This window comes from Centrocercus urophasianus, unplaced genomic scaffold, assembly GCF_019232065.1.
Source record: "Centrocercus urophasianus isolate 14NV4802_14NV808 unplaced genomic scaffold, USGS_Curo_1.0 seq_33, whole genome shotgun sequence".
Lineage (NCBI taxonomy): Eukaryota > Metazoa > Chordata > Aves > Galliformes > Phasianidae > Centrocercus > Centrocercus urophasianus.
This window is the reverse complement of record NW_024884900.1, coordinates 9,248,789-9,267,872: the sequence shown is the minus strand read 5'-3', so window position 1 is coordinate 9,267,872 and position 19,084 is coordinate 9,248,789. Positions and strand designations below refer to the sequence as shown.

Below are 19,084 nucleotides of genomic sequence, written 5' to 3'. Positions count from 1 at the left end.
CCTCCAGCCCTACTCCTGGCCACGTCTCCCCTGCTGTTCACTCCACGCTTGACTTTGCTTTGAGCTCGCTTAACTCATGAAAACATCAGCAAAGGACCTAGCAAAAATGCTGATCATTTTCTGCAGTTTTCATGACAAGTTTGGGGAAGGGTCTTAGGGCATTGGAACTGGAGTGAAGAAGGGAACAGCCATCCCATGAAAGGCAGCCGTGGGGGAAAGAAGGCACTAGAGAAGAGCAAGGTCGCTTCTTTTCAACAGCAAGGAGCCGTCAAGTAGGATCAGCTGTACACATAACTGCTGCTCACATCGCTGTGTGAGAAAATGAGAGCTGAAGAAGTTCGGCGACGTGCCTGGAAACAATCATACTGATAGTGAGGATGAAATGGCAAGCTTTAAAATGGCCAACTAAACTCAGAAAGGATCCCGGGATCATTCTGGAATGTGTTCCAGAGCATCAGATACTCTGCACTACCCGAGGAAGCAAACATGGTTGTAGGGATAAACCCACAACCAAAAGGTGCACCCAGTAATGGCCATCCTATCTTATTATATGGAGAAATACGATGGTTATATGGCAAATGTAGCAGGAGAATATGCACAGGTAGCAACAAGGCAAGGAATGGCCTGTTTATAAGAGCCTAGGGTGCTCCACACAAAACAGGACACAGTTTTGTACAATTTTGAATGTTGTAAAGAACAGAAACATCGAATAATTAAACAGAACAACAAAGCCAACAAAAATAAGACTTTTCACAGGCCCAGATTCCCGAATCTTTCCCTGATGAAAGATGACGTGGAGGCGTAAAAGACCAAGAAAGCCATGTGGGTGTGAGCCATTTGGGCTAATAACTCAGTTGCCTGTATGCAATTTCCACGCCATACTCAGCTATTTCCTACTTGGATCTGGGGGATACCCCGACCTTCATCTTTTTCTTCTACTGGGCAGGGAGAGCAGCTCTTCCCCATGCTTTAAGAAAAAATATCTTTGCCTGAAGATGTAGCAAAACTCCTCTGCCTGTACCAAGGCCATTCCAATGAAGAACCCTTTCAGCTAACGTCAGGCAGTGATCACATATGTGTATGTGGCTGATGTGCTGCTGAGCAAGCTGCCTCTCCTCCCTTTACAGACAACAGAAAAAGCAGCTCTGTGTGCTTGTAACACACAGTTCACGCACCCTGTGATAGCAGCCTGCACTGTGCTATGGCAGTCGATCCCAAGAAGTCCCAGTTCCCTGCAGTGGCTTTGCAAAAAAGGGGTAAAACTCATCTGCACAGCCGTTTTGGAGGCTGCTCACAGCGTGGGCTGGATTCCCTCAAGAAATAAGCATCATCACAGAGCCTGACCTTTCATTTCTAGGTAAAGACATCCTTGACTTACTGCTCTCTGACAAATATGATAGAGCTGATCTCTGAAAACCAACAAAGTCACCTTGTGCAGGTAGCCATGCTGCCCAGTGTGCTGACAGAAGAGGCTCGGTGCCATCTAACGTGACAATAAATGGATGTGGGAGAACCCACAGGAAATAAAACTCTTGACTCAGCATTTCACACTTCCTTTAAACCAGGCCACAGGCCTGTATGACAAATAATTAAACCAACCAGGCAGTCCAGCAAGGCTGTGGTTATCATCATATCTCCGTGGCAGGCCCTAAAATCGGCACAGCAGTCATTCCTCTGCCATCTACCACATGGTTCAGCTCATTCCTGTTCACCTCCCTTTCCAGCACGCTTGCACAAACACGGTGCACCTTGGAGGAAAGAAGAATGCCATGAACTGTACCCAGTTGGCTCCAGAGAGCACTATTTATATCAACAGTGACTGAGCACTGACTAAGGCTGAAATGGTATAACCAGGCAATATGAAAGAGAAGAGGCATTATCAACTTGACTTTTGTTCAGTTATCCAAATTTACAGCCCTGGTTTCTCATTTGATCCTGAACTTCCAGTCGGCGGGCAAAAGTACATTTAATTCTTATTTTACTACAAGGTATTCATCTCCTCATTTCTTGATGAGACTGCATAACCGTTTTCTACGTATTTTCTTATCAGACAAGATCACTGCAATGAGCTGAGGATGCAGAATGTAACTGAACACCTGATAAGCACCACTTTCTATGAAATATGGCTTCAAGAAACAAAATCGCTTCCCAGTTTGTTTCACGTGGTGTTTTAGTCATAAACTCCTCTACATCCTGAATCACAAATAATCAAACCTATCTCTTTTTCAGTATTGCTCTGCACAACCAAAACCGGGATACGATACCTGCACTGAATTCCAGGAGGGCTGAAAAAGCCCCAAACAACCTCATCTCACACCTCAGTGTCCGATGATGCCTCATTTCCAGCTGTCCGGCTGTGTCTTTGGGCAGCTCAGGGAATCTAATACATTTTTCCATTTGATGATCTGAGGGGCTTTTAATGAACTGCTTTGTATGACAGTATGGTTAATTCAGGGCTCTACACACGTGTATGTGGGCTGTACACCCAGATCTTACAATAGATGAATGAAAGTGCAAAGGAAATGGTCACTAGAGAAGGCAATTACTAAAATGAAGGGGAAATGCACGGAGATGCTTATCTTGTTAAAACACAGTGGCAAACAAAGCAAAACAAAACAGTGAAACTAAGAGAAACCAAAGGCTCAGCTTACAGGTTGAGCTGAAACGACAGATGTATTTTCCCTGTAAGCATATCTGGAAGACAGCTGAATTCCTCACACTGCGCTGAGCTCCGGCAAAACACAACATTTAAAGATGAAAGCAACTGCTTTGAACCTCAGAACTCTCTCTGTGTCATTGCTAGCTAATGTCTTCTGTAGACTTGACTGATTCAAACAAGCTTGGTTTTTTCTTTTTCCTAGCGGATGACGTTTTTGTTTTAAAACTAAGATTTCTATACTTCAAGCCTTCATCAGAAGGTCAGATGAACACATAATTCAGCTGGGCTTGGCCAGTTAAGTGTAACAAGAGCAGAAAAAAAATCATAAATATGATGTTTCAGTTAGGTTTTCACATCAGTGTTTTTCACTTTCCTACTGAAGAGAGAAAGGGAAACTTGATGGAACAGCAGAGGTGCTCTTTTTTATTGTTCAGGTAGACAAAATAGCAAGGCTTCAAACATTTACACAGATGGACCTTTATGCGCTCAGGAGCTACGGGTGAGGCATAATAGGAAGAATCACCCAGAATGGCTGAGCTCCATTCCACTTTATCAGCTTCAGAGAAAGCTTATTTCAAGCAACTTTGCTCTAGATATAACACAAAGTCACGCACCACCATCAGTAATGACAAAAACCAGGCCTGGTGCTGGCTCTGATGTCTTGTGAGCATGGGAACAGTGGGCACTGAAGGATGGCCGGATACAAAGTCACCAACACCAATGTAACGCCAAACCAAGAGCTCAGAAGATACTCAAAGGATGATGGAATAGTTTCCCTGAAAGCACTGGATCTGAAAGGAAACAAAGGTCAAGGAAAGGACAATATCATGACTAATGAACAAATGAGCATATATTGTCAGTGTGCTATCATGGTCAAAAGGTCAATTGTGATCCTCTGGCTACGGTCCAGAGGAGATTTCAGATCCCAGAAGTGGCTTTACTGGATCAAATGGAAAGTCTGTCTCCCTTTGACAAGGGCTAATGCTACAGGCCTAGAGAAAATGACAGCATGGGGACATGTACAGTGACATGGCTGTGAAAACCCTTCCAGTGCCTGCAGACTCATGGCTCAGTCACTTGGTATTTCATCATCTCAGACACACTGCTCCGAAACAGCAGTGATTTGGGTACTCACTGATTTTGCTGCTCCGCTTACAAATGAGAAACTGTAAAAAGACTGGTAAGTGCAAACTTGTGAGGAGCCCTTTAAATAAAACATGAACACTGCACGAAAACTGTTCCTGAAGAAGACGTGCTAAATCCTTAACTAACTCTACGAAGAATGACTGCTTCATATGGCCAAGAGATAACAAGACTGCTGCTGACTTCTGCAGATAAATGGGATCTTTCCACCAGGTCACAGGCAAAAATCTTCTTGACTTCCTTTCAAATCTGCTCTAACATAAAAATGGCCAAAAATAAAAACTGTCAGCAGCTTTCACTTAGGTTCTTCAGGACTTCTTAAGTCCTATATAAACTTCAGAGAAGCATAGGGATATTCTCACTTAATTCACAAAACATCTACAGTTATTCAGCCTGCCTACTTAAATCCATGTTCACATAGATGCTTAAGCTGAGTTTGTAAGATATTAAAATCTCTTGAAGTCAGCAATATTAAATAAACATAAGGAAGCTTGCCTTCGTGGAAACATCAGACTGCTCAATGTTTGCATTCATCTGGTTTACTCAAACCATAATCAGTGAATCACAGAATCGTTATGATTGGAAAAGACCTCTAAGATCATAGAATCACAGAATGGCCTGGGTTGCAAAGGACCACAGTGCTCATCTGATTCCAAGCCCCTGCTGTGTGCAGGGTCACCAGCCACCAGACCAGGCTGCCCAGAGCCACATCCAGCCTGGCCCTGAAGATCCCCAAGTCCAATCCCACCGCACCCTGCCCACTGCCCACGGCCCTCAGTGCCACATCTCCATGGTTCTGGAACCTTCCGGGCCGGTGACCCCACCACCCCAGTGGGCAGCTCTGCCAATACCTCACCTCTTTTTGGAGCAGAAATTCATCCCAGTATCCTACCTGAACCTGTCCTGGAGCAACTCAAGGCCATTACCTTTCGTCTCATCACTGTTATATGGGAGCAGAGACCAACCCCCAACCTCATCACAGTCTCCTCTCAGGATGCTGCGATAAGGTCTCCCTACACCTCTTCCAGAATATCCACCCATATACAACTCAGGTTTAATTCCACTTTTTTTTCCCCCTCACAAACAGGGCATGAGGGTCAGATTACTGGCATAGAAGGAGAAAAAAACAAGAGGTTTACCACGATTAAGCACTCTTCTTTGAGGTTCACATTGTTAATATGCACATATTCAGTAAGCAAGGATATGCAGCCTGCAACTTGTCCCAACCACAAGACTTCAGTGGAAGCACAGAAAGCAGTTGGTGTAGATTTACACTGCAGATCTCAAAAAAACCCAAAGACGATCAAGTTATCTTCTTTTCTTCTTCAGTTGACAGTCCATATGCATATTCTGAAGGTAACTCCAAGCAGTAATTCCCCATCTGTCTCTCCCCACGCGCAGATAAGGGCAGCTGGGCGTCTCAAGTATTACAGAGCAGTCTGCAAACCACAATCTGCTTCACTGCTTGGCATAAGTCCTGGAAGCATCTGCAGTGATTCAGAGCTTCATGGAACTCCACAACAGCTCTGCAGGTGTCAAGAATGGAGCCATTCTCTACTCTACAGAGGCTTTTATACAATTTGACCTTTGATGGAACTTAATGACAGCCGGAGGCACAAACGTTTAGATGGTATCCTCACATCTCCAGATGCAATAGTTATGCAATTACCAGTATCACTGCACTTCTGTATCTCCTAGTTCATGACACAAATGAACTGAGGCTACCTGATAAGTTTGGTTCTGCACAGATAGAAAACAGATAGCCTGCTTGACATCAGTGTCTGAAGAAACGTGCCGCTGTCCCTGAAGGTCTGGGGGGAATGAAGGGTTGTTTTCTGGCTCCACTGAAACATAGATAGGACCTCAGGAAAAGAAATAAAAACTATCTTGGGAAGGAGGCCAAAGGACAGTGGATGTCAGACATTTAGCAGGAGGGTCTTTCTCGTCCTCTGGCAGAACTTCTTGCTACCAGAAAAATCACGTTGAAGAACATGGTTAGAGATCAGCAAGATGCCACAGGCTCATTTTATTGCACTGTCTGGACTGTGAGGCCCCGTGCAAGGCTCCAAGCTGGGACAGAGCTCAACACTCTTTTACCACAGCTTCATACAAAATTCTAGGGGCCAAAGAAAACTGAAGATGCTTGCTCAGGTATCTGTACTGATGTAATTCACACGTTACTGCTCATTAGTGCGAGTGAACAATCCACAACCACTGAAACACAGGTCTTAGGTAGCGAAACAAGGTTGAAGAGTCTTCTGATATCAGGTTATCGAGCACCAGAATCATGAGTTGGGCATCCAGAGAATGGACTGACTTCTGTGCGAGCTGATCTGGAGGATGGACAAGCTCCTGGGTGTCACACTGATAACTCTGGCTTTAGAATTACCACAGCCTGTGCAAGGCAGACTGAAGCGTGCAGGACAATCTTCCTTTACCTTCCAGGAGGCTTCCAGGGGAAGAGGGTCTCTGTCTGATCAATTAAGCCTTCAAGAAAAAAGCAAATTTTGCAAAGCCTCTAGCTTCTGCAAGCTGTCTCAGCATACATTATCCCACATTTCTCACTTGCTGCCTGAAATGATTTTCTACTACTGTTATATTCAGCATTCCTGACAGCTGGGTTGCCACCACACGCACTGGATTCTAGCTCCATGGCTTCCAACAGAAAGGACAAGACCTCAGAATATCTTGACATAATCCGACCATGAAGAGCTTGAAATGAAAGCAAGTTGTGTGCCTGGCAAGGGCTTGAAACTGTTTTTGACTTCAACACACCAACGGGTCTCCATGGTGACCAAATACTCGATGTTCTTGGGTTACTGGGATTCACTCCAAGGCAAGGAGTTACCTCACCTGCCACAGCAGCACCTTGAGACAAAAGCTCCTCAAAAGGGCAGAAAGCTACAAAATCAAACAGAACACACCTGATTCTTGCTCCCTGGCAATGGTGGGGCATCAGCAACAGCTGGACAGATAATCTGTGCCCAGAAGTGAGAACATCAATATGGTAGAGAATAGACTTCAGTGGCAGAACCAGGAAGAAGAAGTGAGTCCCCTGGTTACAGACTCAGCATATGCCCAGAATGATACGACAGCCAAAGTTCCAAGGGCATCAAATGCAGCTTAAGGGCACAGCTGAAAGCCGTATGTTGAGGGGATTTGTAGTAATGGAACTAAGGAACTGCGTGGCACCTTCTGAGTGAGCAAATAGTTGAGCCCACAGTCTGTGGGAGAAGGAAGCATGTATTGCAGCTTTCCTCAGACATCTGCCCAAACAGAGCATAAGGTTGAGTGGAAGGGCTGCTGCTGATGGTGTTGGGCTTATTGCCTGAAGAACACAGGAACAGCAGTGTGGCTTCAAAACAAAAGTCCACCGAGCCCCTGATGTTTGCTTTGAGAGCTGTGAACAATTGGTTCCTGATGAAGAGCGTAAGAGCAGGACAAGCACGCAGGGCTTCTCCTCAAAACAATCTCCAAGCCTCCTGCAAGCTGCATTTTGTAGACTTTCTTGAGACAAAACTGATAGTTGTTATTTAATATTTAATAGCCATCAATGGAATCCTCTCCCATCTGTTACTGCCAGAGGGTTTTGAACTTCTGTAAACTTTTAGCATCCAAAAGCAGTTCCTGCAGCAAGGAATTGCACAGGTGTACAAAGCAGCATTTTTTGTTCCTTTTGAACCCATCCAAGCAGCTTCACATGATGCCCCACTGCTTTCCTACTGAAAGAGACTAACAGTCAACCCCTATTCATGACTGTGGATCTTCCTATCACCCCTGGGCCGCCTCTTTTCCAGCCAGAAGAGTATCAATCCAGTTAGCTGTTCCTGGTATGAAATACATCCAACACTGCTACAGCATGTTAGTGCTGTGAGGAACAGAACCTCACGCACCACTCCACACGTGGCCGCACCATGGATCTGTACCCTCCTCATTCCATTCCCCACGTTATCTTCTTGACAGCCACCAAGCACTATGCTGACACTTGCACGGAACAATCTATTGAATTAACAAGACATAGTTTATAGGTGGTAATGGACCTCTTTGAACCCACTGCCTTAATGCAGAGTGATGACTGCTTTCCTGTGTGCACCTTCTTACAGTTCCGCGGGGTCTTTTGCAACATCTCCTACCTGGTCCTTACCTTCATTACTTCGGACAAGTTAATGGATTAGAAAGCTCTCAAACACTCCCAAGCACTCAACTTCTATCAGCTTTTTCCATCTGCTTCCCGTCTTCTATGGAAAGTTATTCTGTATTCTATGATTTCATGTTTTGGACCAAAGTTTTGGATAAGAAGCTTTTTATTATTATTTTTTTAAACAGATCCACCTACTGATTTCCATGACAACATGTACTGTACTGTTATCCATCTTCTCATAATCATTTAATCAGTATTCTTCTTATTCCACATCTGAGTTTCCTTCGTTGAGGGCATTTTGGGAACTCAGCTGGACCTTCTGCTCCCTTATTATTCTTACAGTTCCTGACAACTTACTGCATGTGGATTTTACAGCACACCGGTCAGGACGGGCCTGTAGAAAAGCTGGTATCACATCAGCCACCTTCCAGTGGTTTTAAATACAAGTCTATTAACATAGTTAATAGTTCAGCTATTTCATCCTCCACAACTCTTGGGTGAATACCTCCTGACTGAGAATGCTAATTTTGCCTATCTACATCATTATCTCATCCACAGACATTTCAGCTCAAGACAGATGAAAGCACAAAAGGAATTGCATTCATTTTTCTGCTGCCCTGAGCGCATCTTTTATACTTCAGCACAGGTCCTACAGATGGTCTGGCAAGCTTTATGCCTCTGATGTGACTGAAGGGAATCTATTATTAGTCATTCTATCATTCGCAAATAGGTTTTGTTCTCCCAGCTCTTTTCATTATGTTTTACATATTTTTAGCTTGTTAGAAGCTAGAACGACCCTTCCTCTTCTACTCATTTTATGCCTCTCTTTTTTTTTTCCAGGGTTCTTTCACATGCCTTCTTACCCTTATGTTTAGGTACAGCAGATGTCGTTTAACCATTTTTCAGGTATTTCTTGAGAGGTACATTTGATCTTAACTCCTTCCTACTGCAGTGCCCTAAATATCTTCAAGCCAGCTGTCAGCATGTAACCCTTACTTGCCTTCTTAGGTCCTTTTTAACAAGCTCACTCAATCTTATGTAGCTCTCTTTTCTGAACTACAATCCAGCTGGGGAAGACATACTGGCTTCTCTCAGCACCCTTGCAGGAACCAAACACGTTTGCAGCTTTATGTACTGGTAGCGATGAGGAAGTGATCCAGGGAAATAACAAAAAAGTTGTTCTGAGCAAAAAGTGAGATGAAAACATTAGGAAGAAAGATAAAAACAAATCCAGAAAGCAGGCGAGTAGAAAGAACAGCTGACTGGGACTCTGTGAACTGGGATGAATGAGAACAGATGAAAAGAAAGCAACAGACAGGACAGAGACACCAACTGTGGGAATAGGGCGATATCTGGACAGACACCTCTGGTGCTGGCATTTAGGAACATACTTGCACCCACAGCAGGAATAAAGCAGTAACCAAGGCACAGCACGGCAAGTGGAAGAGAAGAAACTCTTTTTCGTCTCTTCAGGAATCTTTCCTCAGCCTGTGTCTTCACTGGAGCTTCTCTGCTCCACTATGGGACTTCAAGGAACTTGCAGGGAGAACTGCCTCATGTCTGCAGGAGCGCTAACATCTCTTCATCTCCCATACCCAAATCCAATCTTTCTCTCCTGGTTTCTGCAGTGATGCACAAGAAAACTCATGCAAATCCACCCAGCTGAACAAAGACCCCATGGAACAACAGATGCTGAAGTGCTTTGGAAGTGGGTGTCTAAGTTCTGTTGTTTCATGTAATTTTGAACTAGAATTCACATATCTTTTGGCAAAGCCATAGTGAGTTTAATCCCTGAAATGTTTTACTTGTACTGTAAATTAAGAGATCATAACCAAGCTTTATAGAAAACCTTTACATTTGTTCCAGAGTTTACGGCCAAATAAGAATTTAACTACCTAGACAGAATGCATGCATATGACACTTCTGCAGCTGTCCTGACACTGAGCACTGTGATGCACATTAGATTAACCCATCTGGAGGCCAAATTGCTGAACAAAAGAGAAATCACAGGGCCACTAATGCCCTTAGCTAGCCCCTTTAGGGCTAGGGTGAGAAGGCTAGAATGATTCATGTCTCAAAATGCAAGAGAAGATGGTATGCACCCAAAGTTTCTGATAATCTGAGTGGGGTGGTGGTGTGGAAAAAGGGACTCCCACCTCCAATCTGGCAATCTGCTCTATCTTATGCCTGGGAGCACTGCATACAGCCAAAGCGTGTGCAAAAAGATATTCTCTCTACTACCTTGAATACCAACAGCATGTTGTAGCATCTTGTTTTTAGGCACGGCCAATCCCTGGTGCTCCCAAAGAGGTGGAAATGTCCCAGAACTGCTCTTGGACAACTCTGCACGGAGGGAGAGAGAAAAGTTCCCTCCTGACCCATGCGGGCATCAAGCCAGGAGCTGTGAAGCATGAGATGTGATTACAGCTCCTCAGTGCAGACAGAAAGTGTTACGGGCGAATGAAAGGCTGCACAACACTTTCTGTTCTCTGTGGCTGTGAAATACAGGAAAAATAAACAGATATTTTCAAAAAATCACGGAGCCCCAAGACAAGAACTGATCACCATGAGCATCCAGGCCACTTGTGCCTCCAGTACAGCCAGTCCTCCTGCCCATGTCTAATCTCTTTTTGAGGCTTTAGAATTGAGAGAAAACCAAAATTTCCCCTGGTAACTTACTATAACCACTAACTATATGTAGGTTGCTCTGAAAGTAATGCCTCCTATTTACTTCCACAGAAACAACAGATACAAAAAGCACAATAACACTATTTGATAGAGCAAATTCTCAGCTACAGGACAGTGCTGTTGTTAGGAAATGTTGCCCATGCAGTTCTTCTTTCACTGTCCTGAACAAATGGAAGCCAAAAGGTGACAAATCTGGACTATACAGTGAGTGTGGTGGGACAGACCACACAAGACTGGCAACGCTGCTCTGTGGTCTTGAGCCTGGTTTGAGGCCTGGTGTTACCGTGTTGTCTTCTTCTCTCACCTGATTCTGGAAGCTCAAGCCTTCCCTCAGTCAGCATTGCATTGCAGCAGAGTTGATGGTTTGTCTGGGTCCCAGGAAATCCAAAAGGATCCCCCCTTCCTACCTCGGAAGACAGGGCACATTGCTTTACCCAGGGAGGGCTGCGTCTTCAACTTTTCCTGCAGTGGGGAACTCATGTCACCACTCCATGGAGGGCTGTTCTGACTCCAGCTCTCATCACTGGTAATCCTGCATTCCAGGAAACTGTTACCTTCGGCCTCTATTGGTTCAACAGATTTGACAAACCTGCGTATGCTTCTTTCTGTCCCTGTGTGAGCATTTGTGGGACCCACCTGGTGCAAACTCTGTGATATTCCAACATTGCCACCACTGTTTCTGACGCACTGAAGCCAACACTCAGCTCTGTGCACAGCTCCCCGATCGCAATCCGTCAGTGTGTGCAGCTGAGCTGACTGAGATGCTCTTCATTTGGTGATGTGACAGCTGTGCACGGTCGTCCAGAACGTGACACTCACCTTTCATGGCACTGTCACCACTGCTGAAACGCTCCAGCCACCCCTCACTGTGCTCACATGCACCAGTTGGTCTCCATCAACTCAGCAAGCATCAATGAATGTCAACGGGTACCATTTCTTCTGCATGGAGGAATTCATTGCATACCTTTGCTTCCATGTCAGATTGCCTCTCTGCTACCGTCTGCCACAAAATGCAATGGAATATTGGTGGGAAGTTTCAGCCTCTGCTGCTGCACCACCAACATCCACCTCAGACACTGTAGGCTGACACCACAAAATAGAGGACATTACTTTCGGAGCAGCCCTTGTATTACAGTGAGAAATCTATCTGCTTTATCTAAGACTTTTGAGATAACTGTCCATGTAACACCAGTACTCTATCGAAAGTTTTCAGCTACCAGATCAGCCTGTGTCACTGTTAGGCTGCTCTCACCCTTCCCTTATAGGCATCCCTACATAGAAACAGATAAATGGACACACATCTACAGCACTCATCATTCTGCGATCTGGAAAAGATGAAAAGAGTTGAGTTCCTTAAGCAGCACATTCTGCAGTTGGGATCATTTCTGTGGCTCCTCCTAGAGCTTCTTTCAACACATCTTAACCACATCCTTTGTAGCTGGGTACCAGAACCAGGTAAGGCACTCTGCAGTGATGTTACTAAAACTGAACGCACAGAGAGGATCACTTCTATCAGTGCTTAGCATTTGCAGAGAGTGCTATGTGAGCAGATGCTCAGCTTACAAACCCACCTTGCTTACAAACCCCCATTTTGTGTATTTGATTCCTGCCAATTTCCCCTATATGGGTTTCATGATACCAAAGACAGCTGGATCTGAAAACCAAACTCCATCACAGGTTTTCCACTGTACTCGTTTAATATGTAAAATTTTCTTGGTTCTGGATGAAATAAAAGACTTTGGGGGAAATGCCCCCAGCAATTCTGAGAGTGCTAAACATGGAAAGAAACAGAGATTCGATGCATAAAAATGTATGTCCCAATTTTTGTTTAAAAGCAATCCCAATGAAACGGAGCCCTCTTTGCTGACACAAAGCTTGCAAGGTCTGCATTGCTTGGATCGTTCTGAAAGCTTCCATGGAGAAATAACGAATTCATGTGCAGTTTGGAATGGCCACTCATCAGCTGCATGCGATGCCCACCCAGCAGAAAGCACCACAGAAGTTCAGAAGGGAAAGAAATTCTCCCTTGTAGCCACAGCCCTGCTGCCAGCTTATCTTTGGGAAACGTCCACTTGCTGCTGGGATTCCTTCCAGGACGAGGTGCGTGGCCAGGCGTCCTCGGGGCTGCCCCCTGCCCTGCCCACACTGCCCCTGCTCTCAAGGGAGCATGGAAGGCCAAACATTGCTCCTAAGCTCAGCTCTGCAGGTGGATTGCAATGGCTCACCTTTCAGGTACGCTTCAACTGTGTTAATGCCAATGACTTACACTATACCAACCCTACAGTGCACACGATGCCAATCCCCTACTAATACTTCATGCCCACGTTTCAAAAGATCCATCTGGCCCAAATAGTTTCTTGACCACTGTCACAGAATGACAGCATCACCAAGGTTGGAAAAGACCGCCAAGATCACCCACTCCAGTCGCCCAATGCACTTCCTCTGGGTGACAACTGCCTTTGTAACCGAAGGCTCTGTCCCTTTCCTAAGACTACTTTTACCTTTTTGAGCCATATCTACGTCCCACCCAGAGGCATTTCTCTCAAGCTGTAGGAGCCGTTCTGTCTGTTTCGCTTTTCTGCAGTTCCAGTTCTGAGAGCTGGTGGCAGAGCTCTCCTGTTGGCTACTCACACAATGAATTTCTTCATACCGCAGTCAATACAAGTGGCTCAATTATTGCAGCCTCCAGTTAGCTCTTGTGCATTACTTAACACTAAGTCAAGAATATCCTTCTGTGTACTCTAGTACTGGCTGTTCCAAGAGGCAGAAATGGCCTCTTTGAACTCACTCTTTTTGTGCTATCTGACCAGCTTATTCACAGGTAATTTAAGTCCCCATTATCATTTGGTTAGACTTTCCCACTTCTTTGATCTCTGTCAACATTATGCACTTAACATCCTTTTGTTGATCCAGGAGCTGGTAGTGTATAAAGACTACTAACATATTTACCTTCTTATGGGCTGGGAGTGCAACCCTCTACAAGCAGCTAAGTAGGCCATTGTAATTCCCCAACAGCACTGTGCATTGCAACATAGGAAACACTCTCCACTTCTGGGACGGTGGTGTTGGATTCACCCCACCACTGCCCTGCCAAGGCCCTGAGCCTTTGGGGAGCCCATCCTCTGCTGTCAGGCTTTTCTTCTGCAGTCATGAGCCAAAACGATGTGCACAAAACAAGGTAAATGAAAGTTGGCTTTCTCATGCAATCACCTAACTATGTAACTGCTAAATCTGCCTGGAAAGGAAACAATGTATTGGGAGACTTGTGATAAAGTAGGACTTCTGCTACCTGATTTTTCCTGCACGCAGGTGTGTGAGGTGATGGACCGCTGGGTTGCCTTCCCTGCAGTGAGGACAGCACTTTATTTACCTCTTCTCAAATGTTATTTTTTTGGGACTTTTTTCAACATTTCAACGTTATTCTCAAAACATCAGCAGCAGAACCAGAAAGAGCTCCAGCACAGGAGCAGTTTGCAGTCCTGCCTGTGGCACCGGGTTTGGAACATGATGATCCACGAGGTCCCTTCCAACGCAAACCATTCTGTGCTTGACTCTACCAATCCCAGCTGCGCTGTGCCTACCAGCAGCACCATCCTTGTACACAACAGCAAAATTATCAAAAGCAAAGGTTGTGGAACCTGCCTTAGCAATCGATGGATGGGAGCTGATCTGAAAACACGATCTGAGTGCACACTGAGCCCCTGCTGCTGCAGGATCCCCAGTAGCAAAGATCCAAACACAACAGCAAAGATCCTTACGGCCCACTGGTCTGAAGGGTTTGGTTCCTACATTTTGAATACAGGGACTTCCCTGGGCACGGGCTATCACAGCGTGACACACACCTCCTGCCCTCTGGAAACTGCCAGCACACACACGGTGCCACTTCTCCTCTGCTAGGCAACAGTTAAAGCTCAGCATGCAATAGCCGAGCGAGCTCGTGCTCTGAGCAAGCTGGAAGATGACTTCTGAAAGAAAACGAAGCTGTTGGTTTTCTGAACTATAAAGCCTGAAGTGGCTCTGCCTACTTGAGAAATTCCTCTTGCTTTGCATCATCCCTGAGCCTGGCTCCAACACAACGCTCCAACTTCACCACTGCTCTGCGACCCAGAGCTGTAGAATGGGACCCAGGGATGACCCAGAGCGCTGGGGCAGGTGGGCATGGTGGGATCACTCTGCGGAGAAGGACAACAGCTCTAAAGGTGGTTCCTGTGAACGGAATGCTGTGACCACAGTAAGCTTCCATAGATGATCCCACCTGCCCAGAGCCGTGGGTTTCCCATTGCTGGAGGCGCCCCAGGCCATGGATGGGCCGTGGGCAGCCTGAGCTGGGGGGGCACCCAGCCCATGCAGGATGGGGCTGGGGGGGCTGTGAGGTCCTTTCCAACCCAACCGTGCTGTGATTCCATCATTCTAAGCTCTGCAGTCTGTGCGCTGTGTGATGTGTGGACTCTTTTCAGTGATGAGTGGAGACAGGACAAGGGGAAACGGCCGGAAACTGCAGCATAGGAAGTTCTGCACCAACGTGCGCAAGAACTTCTTTACAGTGAGGTGACGGAGCACTGGAACAGGCTGCCCAGGGAGGTGGTGGAGTCTCCTTCTCTGGAGATGTTCAAGACCTGCCTGGATGCCGACCTGTGTGACCTGGTGCAGGGAACCTGCTTTGGCAGGGGGTTGGACTCTATGATCTCTGGAGGTCCCTTCCAACCCCTACAATTCTGTGTGATTCTGTGTGATTCTGTGATTCTGTGTGTGAGGACCAAGATGACCAATCCAACGCAAAATAAACAAGGCTTCTTAGTTCAGTAACTGCAGGTGCCTGAGTTGCACACACAGAAGGAGTGATGACGGCATGTGTGAGCAGGCTAAACTTCCAATGAGGTTTCCAATGATATCAAAGTGAAGCACGCGCCCTGTAACAGCCTTGCAAGAGTGGGATGCTGGCCACCACACACAAAAACAAGAGTTCCCAGGGTGTATTTAGCACCTCACTGTTCAAATGCGAACTGGAAATAGTTTCTCCTGTTCACTTCTTATTTTCAACCATTCCCCTTTGGGTCTCAGGCTTTATCTCCCCAAGGGATCAGGACCCCAGCCCAACACACATCAGCGTGGGCCTACAAAAAACAAACAGATGAGAACAGCATTCTGCAACCCCCTCTCCTTGCAAAGATGGTTTTAAAGAATGAAGTTCATTCAGCCAACGCTGCGTTTGGTGGCTGAGCACAGACAACCCCTCCCTGGTGGGCGCTCAGGGTGGGCTCCCGCGGCCGCACGTGACACAAAAGCACGTTTTGCATCGCCGTGTTTGGCTGCAAACAGCCCAGCGTCACGCAGGAGAGGTTATCGCCTCCTCGTCCCGAAAAGGTCCACGCTCTACACTTTGCGCTCAGTTGCAACACCACTGTAGTTTTTGTAAGGAATAAATATTGACTTTCCTGGACATTGCCTCACAACATGGCGGGACCTTGAGAGCATTTGTCCAAGATAGTTTTTACCCTGGTAATATAACTTTATAACATCGCTTTCGTTCCGATTAGTTCAAAAGGCTCTGCGAGCAGGATCTACAAACGTCATCAATTACCTGCTTTCACTGTCAGCCACATGACCGTGCTAAGGCTGCCTCAGTGGCATTTCTTCTCCTGCAAAGGCCTGCTCAAACTTCTGATTCTAATTTAAATCTGCAGGTTATCAGCTTCACTAAGACTCCGAAAGCCAAGCCTGGAAAACCTTCAAGGTTAACGCAGGCTGCTCTGTCAGTTTTGGTTTCCAAGAGTAAAGCACGTGGCTGATGAGCAAATGGCCATCACAGTACAGAGCTCAGACACGGAACTCACAGCATCTGCATCCACAGCAAGGTGCCCAGAGGCTCTCCTTTCATAGCAAAGAGCAGAAACCAGCATCCATTTCACTGAGAAACACGCACGGTGGTGACACCCCAGAGGCATCGCTGGATGGGTGAAATTCAGCTTCCAGCACTACAGACAGACTACAGCCAGCAGGGTCAGTGCTTCTGCTGGGCAACACCTGGAGCTGTATCTGGCTGCAGCAGAACCCAGCTACGTGAGCAAAGTTTTATAGATTTCCCACAGTAAAAATAACCATGTTTTGGTCAGATGCTCAGTGCCCAACATGTGACTCAAGCAACACACTCAGCTTTATAACATCAATTAAGATAGGTGATAATCTCCATGCAATCGACCGGCCGCATCCAAAATTAACACTGCTGCACACAGAGCGAAGGACCCACGCTTACATAAGCACCGGGGCCTGAAAGCACAGCACGGTGAGAGAGCAGCAGCACAAAGGGGAGGGGAAGGATGGGTAGCAGGAATATCTCTGAAAGAGCAATCCTGCACCGCACGGCTGCCCAGGGAGGTGATGGTCACCGTCCCCAGAGGTGTTCCAGAGCTGTGGGGATGTGGCACTGAGGGACGTGATTATGGGCATGGTGGGATGGCTTAGGCTTGGATTTGGGGATCTCTTCCAACTGTAATGATTCTGTGCTTCCACGGAAGGCGCAGAGCAAAGCGGTGGACAGCTCGCGTCAAAACCACCCCGTGTGCGTGCAGCCATAAAGCCAACCACGTTAGTTGGGAGGCACGGAGAGGAAGAGGGGTGAGGAGAAGAGTGGGAGCATGGAAGGACGCAGGTGAAGCACAGCTGCCCCTACCTGGAGCAGCTTTCCCTCGGCGGGAGTGACCTCGGCCACGCTGGCAAACTCCCCCTCCAGCACGATGGGCTCCACCTTCAGCGGGATCACCCTGATGATGGCCTTCTGCGCCGCTGCCCGCTCCGACTCGACGGCTGCCGCCAGCGCCGGCCCGGTGCGGCCGAGCCCTGCCTGCAGAGAAGCCATCAGCAGCCAAGGCCAGAGGACCGCCAGCTGCAGCTGGGGGCCACCGCTCATGCTCCCAGCTGCGGCCGCGTTCCCGGGCCACGCATACCGCTGGGGACGCGCTGCGCCCTCGCCCTGCTCCCAGCCGCGGGGCTCCGGGGGGTGCGGGGGGCACGGGGCTGTGGGGGGCACGCAGGGCGGGCGGGGGGAAGTTTGGAGCAGACTGCTCACTGCACGGCCGCCCGGCTCCGTGCCATCGCTGCTTCTCTTCCTCGGTGCCACGTGCTCAGAGGCCGCTGGGAGCTCGGGAGCATACTTTGATCAAATATCTCTCTCTATATATAACAATAATAATAAAATAATCCGAAGTTTCTTCCAAAAAAGAATCCTGTTTCCAGTCAGTCCTGCAGAAAGTAAATCCAGGGAGAGTGGCAGAAAAGGCCGAGCAGGTGGCAAGCAGGGGGCCGTTCAGGTGCAGGGGGGGTCCCAGAGCTCAGCCCCGCAGCGTGGGGAGTGGGGAGGGCTCTGCATGGGCGCAGTGTCCCCGTGGCTCCTGTGTGGCTCCCGCTGGGCCCAACGCGCCCATCTCTGGAACCTCCCAGCACGTGCCGGAACTCGGCACGCTGAACGCCGCCTGTGATTACTGGGATCCTTGCTAAGAACCGTGCAGGGGGTGCTTCTTGAATTTGCAGCAGAAAGAAAAGTTTGCTACTGCGCCGTCCCCGTCCAACCCGGGGCGATCCCATCCATTCTCATCGCACCAGAAATGCTTCATTCAGAGCAGCCCCGGCTCTCCCCCCGCCGGCTCAGTCCAACTCCGGCTGCGGGTCCCGGGTCGGTCACAGCACGAAGCTCCCCGCCATAGCTGCCGGGAAACGTCCGAAAAGGCCCCGAACTCTGTCAGCCCTTAAGCGCGGAGCGGGGCAGGTACGGAGCGCAGCGCCGCAGCGTCTCCTGTTGCTCTCACGCCGCGAGTTCCGGGAGCTGCGCGTCCAGCACGGTCCCAATCGAAGGCCCCGTGCAGCACAGAGGCAAATCCCATGGTCCGCCCAGGGGTCACAGCAACGCGCCCTCCGCACCTGGAGGGCCGACAAGGGGCGCGCCGCCGGGACGGCAGGGAGCGCGCTCAGAAGGGATTGAAAAATAAAGAATCATCTGCAAACCTGTTGGGCAGCGCAGTATAGCACAGCACAGCACAGCACAGCGCTGCTGCACCGGGATCCCCAGAACCCCCAGAGTTACTTCCAGCGGTTGAAGCACACGGCGCGCCTGATGCCGCGTGTTCGCGGTCTTCTCTTCCTTCCCTACAGAGCGCGGACCGTCGTTTAAAGCGGAGATCTTTGCACGACGGGGCGGCGCGAGGCGGAGGTGCGCGGAGGTGCGCGGGGCGGCTTCGGGGCGGAGCGCTCCGCGTGCGGGCAGCGCTGGGGACGGAGCGGCGCCGGAGCCTTTCCGAGGGAGTCCCGCACGGCGGCTCTTACGCGCCTTGAGCGGCAGAGCCCGAAGCATCGGCCGCGGTCCCGCGGGGAGCCCGGCCGGGCCGTTCGGGCATCATCGGGAGGCGAACGGATCCCGCGGGGGAGCTCCTCCGGGGCAGCGCCTGCGGCAGCGGAGGGCG

The 19,084-nt window shown here is 48.2% G+C and overlaps 1 protein-coding gene across 1 annotated transcript in view; it reads right to left on the bottom strand.

Moving 5' to 3' along the window:
* Positions 1 to 17,538, bottom strand: part of RNF43 (ring finger protein 43) — a 53,822-nt gene extending 36,284 nt beyond the window's left edge. Inside the window, exon 1 of the mRNA XM_042830000.1 lies at positions 17,302 to 17,538. Coding sequence (XP_042685934.1) covers positions 17,302 to 17,538 — 237 coding nt within the window. The remainder of the gene's footprint in view (positions 1 to 17,301) is intronic.
* Positions 17,539 to 19,084: the final 1,546 nt, after the last annotated feature.